The sequence below is a fragment of the Empidonax traillii genome, unplaced genomic scaffold (genome assembly GCF_003031625.1).
Source record: "Empidonax traillii isolate 1590-97213 ecotype Southwest subspecies unplaced genomic scaffold, ASM303162v1 scaffold135:size1941959, whole genome shotgun sequence".
NCBI classification, from domain to species: Eukaryota; Metazoa; Chordata; class Aves; order Passeriformes; family Tyrannidae; genus Empidonax; species Empidonax traillii.
Window position 1 is genome coordinate 794789 of NW_020955328.1, and position 4168 is coordinate 798956.

The 4168-nt window shown below is 53.7% G+C and overlaps 1 protein-coding gene across 2 annotated transcripts in view; it reads right to left on the reverse strand.

Annotated features, from left to right (window-relative positions):
* The window catches only part of KSR1 (kinase suppressor of ras 1), a 48289-nt gene extending 44372 nt beyond the window's left edge, over nt 1-3917 (reverse strand). Inside the window, exon 1 of one of the 2 annotated variants that reach the window (XM_027883856.1) lies at nt 3673-3917. In XM_027883856.1, coding sequence (XP_027739657.1) covers nt 3673-3897 — 225 coding nt within the window. In that variant the 5' untranslated portion in view covers nt 3898-3917. The remainder of the gene's footprint in view (nt 1-3672) is intronic. The other variant, XM_027883857.1, reaches the window with a different exon arrangement.
* Nucleotides 3918-4168: the final 251 nt, after the last annotated feature.

Here is a 4168-nt window from a genome sequence, read left to right on the forward strand (position 1 = left end):
AAGAAAAAAAAAAAAAAAAAAAAAAAAAAAAAAAAAAAAAAAAAAAAAAAAAAAAAAAAAAAAGCTAAAAATAATATGCTTCTAACATTGTGAAACCAATTTAAGAGTCACGCAAGGGATTAGTGTAGGGACAAAGGTAAAAGCTGACAGAGCTATTTCTTTCCAAGGATGCTTGGAACAACACTGGATGCTCACCCATGGCAAGACATTTCTTGCTCTCTTACGTATGGGTTAAAATGACCATGATTTTCCATTTCAGTTTTGTAGTCAACTTCAGAAGTGAGTAAACCTGCTAGGACAGAACTGAAAGCACAGACCAGCACTGGGTAGAAAGAAAAACACCCCAGCACTTACTGGGCAGAACACAGAAAACTTTAAAAAAATCACCAGTCCCTGTGGCATCAGAGAACCCAGTCTGCTAATAACCAAACTAACAGAACCTATTTTCCACTACAGGGAAACTCCCTGCCCTTCTAAGAAACAGCCTTCATACATGTGAAACAGGGCCAGCTCACATAACACATCTGCACTCAACATATTCTCTGCAAGCAATTCCCACAGTCCTTTCTTTCCACTCCTCCCCATATCATAGAAAGTTCTCCCTGCACTCATCTGAGCCACCGTGATGCTTATCTGTACCTGCCAAGGCCCCAGAAATCCTTATCTACCATGTGCTTTATTTTGAGAAGACCTTACAGACAAGAGGAATGAGGAAGGACTCAGAGCACTTCAGTAAACTGGGAGGGACCCAAGCATGCGCTCAAGTCGCCTGGGTCAGGCTGGTGTTCTCCACTGGGTGACACACACAGTGCATCACGTGGTGTCAGTGACAGCCACCTGAGCTGGGAGCAGGCACGGAGGGCAGCGGTACCAAACGGACCCAGCTCATGTGTGCAGTGCAGACAACAGCACAAGCATCTCGATGAATCTGCACTAGCGTGGCGGGCTGAGCATTCCCCTCCCATCACAGCTACCTTCAGAACTTCACTGCAGGGCTGTGCTAACCCTGGGATCAGCACTGGCCATGAGCATGCACTGCTGTCTGACCTGCAGCAGTACAGACAGCCATGTCCACCTGACAGCACCCACCCCCCGCACGGTGCTGCGAGTGCCTGAGCTCACATACACCAGGTTGTGCTCTGGCAGATATCCCTTCACCTGTTACTTTTGTGGTTTTGACACCAAAACTAGACATTACACAACTTCCAGAGATGTATGAGCTATGTACAAATCGCATTGCAGAAACTTCCCTGCCTTTTTAGCTCTTTGAACAATAACAAGTGAAATCAAGACACTGATTTTTGACTTAGTACGGTCTTCAAATCACACAGTGCAGCCTTGAATTCAACCTCAGGAACTACTTCTTCAACTTCCAAAATCAAATCTCCTCCCTTCCCAAACTACTGCTTTCTCCTTCCAGTCTGCTGCTTTTACCTATCTTAAGTTTTATAATTTCTTTGTGGCTTCTGTTTAACAGTTCTACTGATGCAAGTAATTTTTCATCCTTCTTTCTCCATGAAAAAGTTTCTGCACAGAAGAGAAGCCCCATGAGGATTCAGACCCACAGTGCAGATGTGGCTCGCAGGCCCAGCAGCTGCACCACCAGCACCACTAACCACGGCCCACAGAGCCATTTGGTGACTCGGCAAGGCCACCAGGGCAGCACAGCAGGCCCTGGAGATCCCCGAGCTCCCAGGTGCTGGCTCAGCGATGGACTCCTGAGGAGCTGCCCACAGTCAAACCAGCAGCACCCCTGCTCTGGGCAGGAACAGGGGGTCTCTGCTGACACGATCCAACAGGCAATGGACATGATCCAACAGCACATGTGGCCACACCGGCACTGCTGACACTGAGCCAAGGCACGGGAGTTCCACCTGGTACCTGGGACAGCACTGGGCCCACCCCCCCTCGGGAGCTCCATGAGGAAGGACAGCTTGGGGCAGCAAACACAGACTCTCAGCTCTGCAGTCAGGTCCTGGGACAGGGAGTCAGCCACAGCTCGGGCTATGCCTGACGTGTGTCTTGGTGCAGGCAACCCAACAGCACAAAGGGCACAGAGTCTGTGCCTGTGCCCATGGCTCCACACGTGGGCAGAGATCCAGCACTTGGTTAAACTCCCAGAGAAATCACACAGTGGACTGTGCATCAAAGAGATTTTTTTCAGCCAAGATTTTTTTCTGATCATAAATTCTATGATTATCAGTGAATGTGGCACCCATTTGTTTAACCAGATAAATGCTGAAGAGGACTGAGTGCACACAACAACTATTGCTAGAAACAGCTTTTGTTGCTTTAAGAAGAACCTGAAGGCTTTTATCATTTGCAAATAAAGGTTTCCTTTTAGGACAGGTCCACTATCAAAACAGTGATGATCATTTTCCAAAATGATGCTGATTGATATTGTTTGGGCATTAAAAAGGCTGGGAGTAGGGCTGCCAAAAGACTCTACAAATATTATTTCAGAAAGAATAGCCCTTGGAATGCTATTTGGAGGTGACAAGGGGAAGAAGAGAGCTGTAAATTTGGGTAAAAAAGAGAACAAGCCAAACCAAAACATCCTACAAAACAAACCAAACAAACAAAAACACACAAAAAAGGGCAGAGGAAGAAAAAAGGAAGAATGATAGATTTCCATGAGATTGTGCCAAAAGCTATCTACCACCTATTGTTTCACAGTTTTTTCCCAACCTTCATTTCTCATGTGATGGATTTTGCAGCATGTAGGTTTGTTACAATTACAGTGTTGTGATGATCTGTCTTCCTAAAGGCCCAATACTCTATCCGGCTCCACAGCCTCTGCCACCAGGTACAGCAAAGGAGCATTAGCCTTCACACCAAACTTGAATCACAGAAAGGGACAGGAGGGGATTGTTTACTTAGAGCAATACTACCTGCACGGAAGGTAAAAGGAAACATCCTTTAAGTATCTAAAGGTCAAATGAACTAAGGAAAAATAAATCTGTACTCCTTTTCTTATGCAGACTTATGTACAGATCCAGCTCTTCTCTGAGAGCATCACAACAGCACACGTTTTGTGCATGAAGAGTTTTGTGTAGTATTTCTAAACAGCACAACGTCTCTCCAGCCTGGTCTGTGATGCTGTCTGAGCCACACCGACGGAGGGAAAAGGAGGATCAGATTAGATCAGTGAAACTGAGCCAGGGACAGAAAGACAGGCCTGGAGCAGAGGGCAGGAACCATCAGGAGCAGACACCAAGGACCTGAGGGAAAGGGGAGTCTGCACAGCTTCCCAGGACAGCGCTGTGGGCACGCACCTCCTGCCAGGGCGGCTGGAGCCACCAGGGCATCCCGCTCCGCAGTAACACGGGATCCAGCGCAGGCCCCGCGAACCCGCCCGTGCGCGGGGCAGCCGCGGGCGCTGTCCCCGCACCTGTCCGCGCTCCGCCCGCACCGCGCTCCGCCCGCGCCTCCCGCCCGGGGCCCCGCGCCGGGCCGGCAGCACCGACCTGCGGACGGGGCTGCGGGGGCGTCCCGCTCTCCCTCCCTCCCTCCCTCCCTCCCTGCCGCCGACAGCCCCGGCCCGCGGGGGAAGGCGCGGGCGCGGCCCCGGCGCTGCGGGGACAGGGCGGCGGGAGGGGCAGGCCCGGCCTCGGCCCCGGCCGTGCGGGGCAGGGCGGCAGCGCGGTCCCGCTCCGCCCGCCCGCCCCGTACCTCCAGCGTGCGGATCTCCTGCTGCGTGAGGTCGTTGGACGCGGCACACTTGGTGCGGAGCCCGCGCAGGTTGGAGAGCGAGATGTCGATGAGGTCCTGCAGCAGCCCGCACTGCTGCAGCGTGCTCCGCACGGCCGGCAAGCCCCGCGGCCCCGCCGCCTCGCCGCCGCTCCGCTCCTTCCTCTCCAGCATGCCGGCGGCTCGCAGGGCAGCCGCTCTATCCATCCCTCGGCATCAGGGAGGCCGGCAGGCGAGGCTGCGGCGGCGGGGGAGCGGCGGGAGGGGCGGACGGAGGGAGGGAGACAGGGAGGCGGGAGGCGGCCGGGCCCGCCCCGCCGCTCTCGCCGGGCAATCACCGCGCGGTACATGCGCGGCCGCCGGGGCTGCGGGCGCGCCCTCTCCGCCCCCGCCGCGGCCCCTCAGTGCCCGCCGCTGCCCCCCGGTACTGCCCTGAGCTCCTCAGAGCCCACTGCTGACCCTCAGTGCCCGCTCCGCC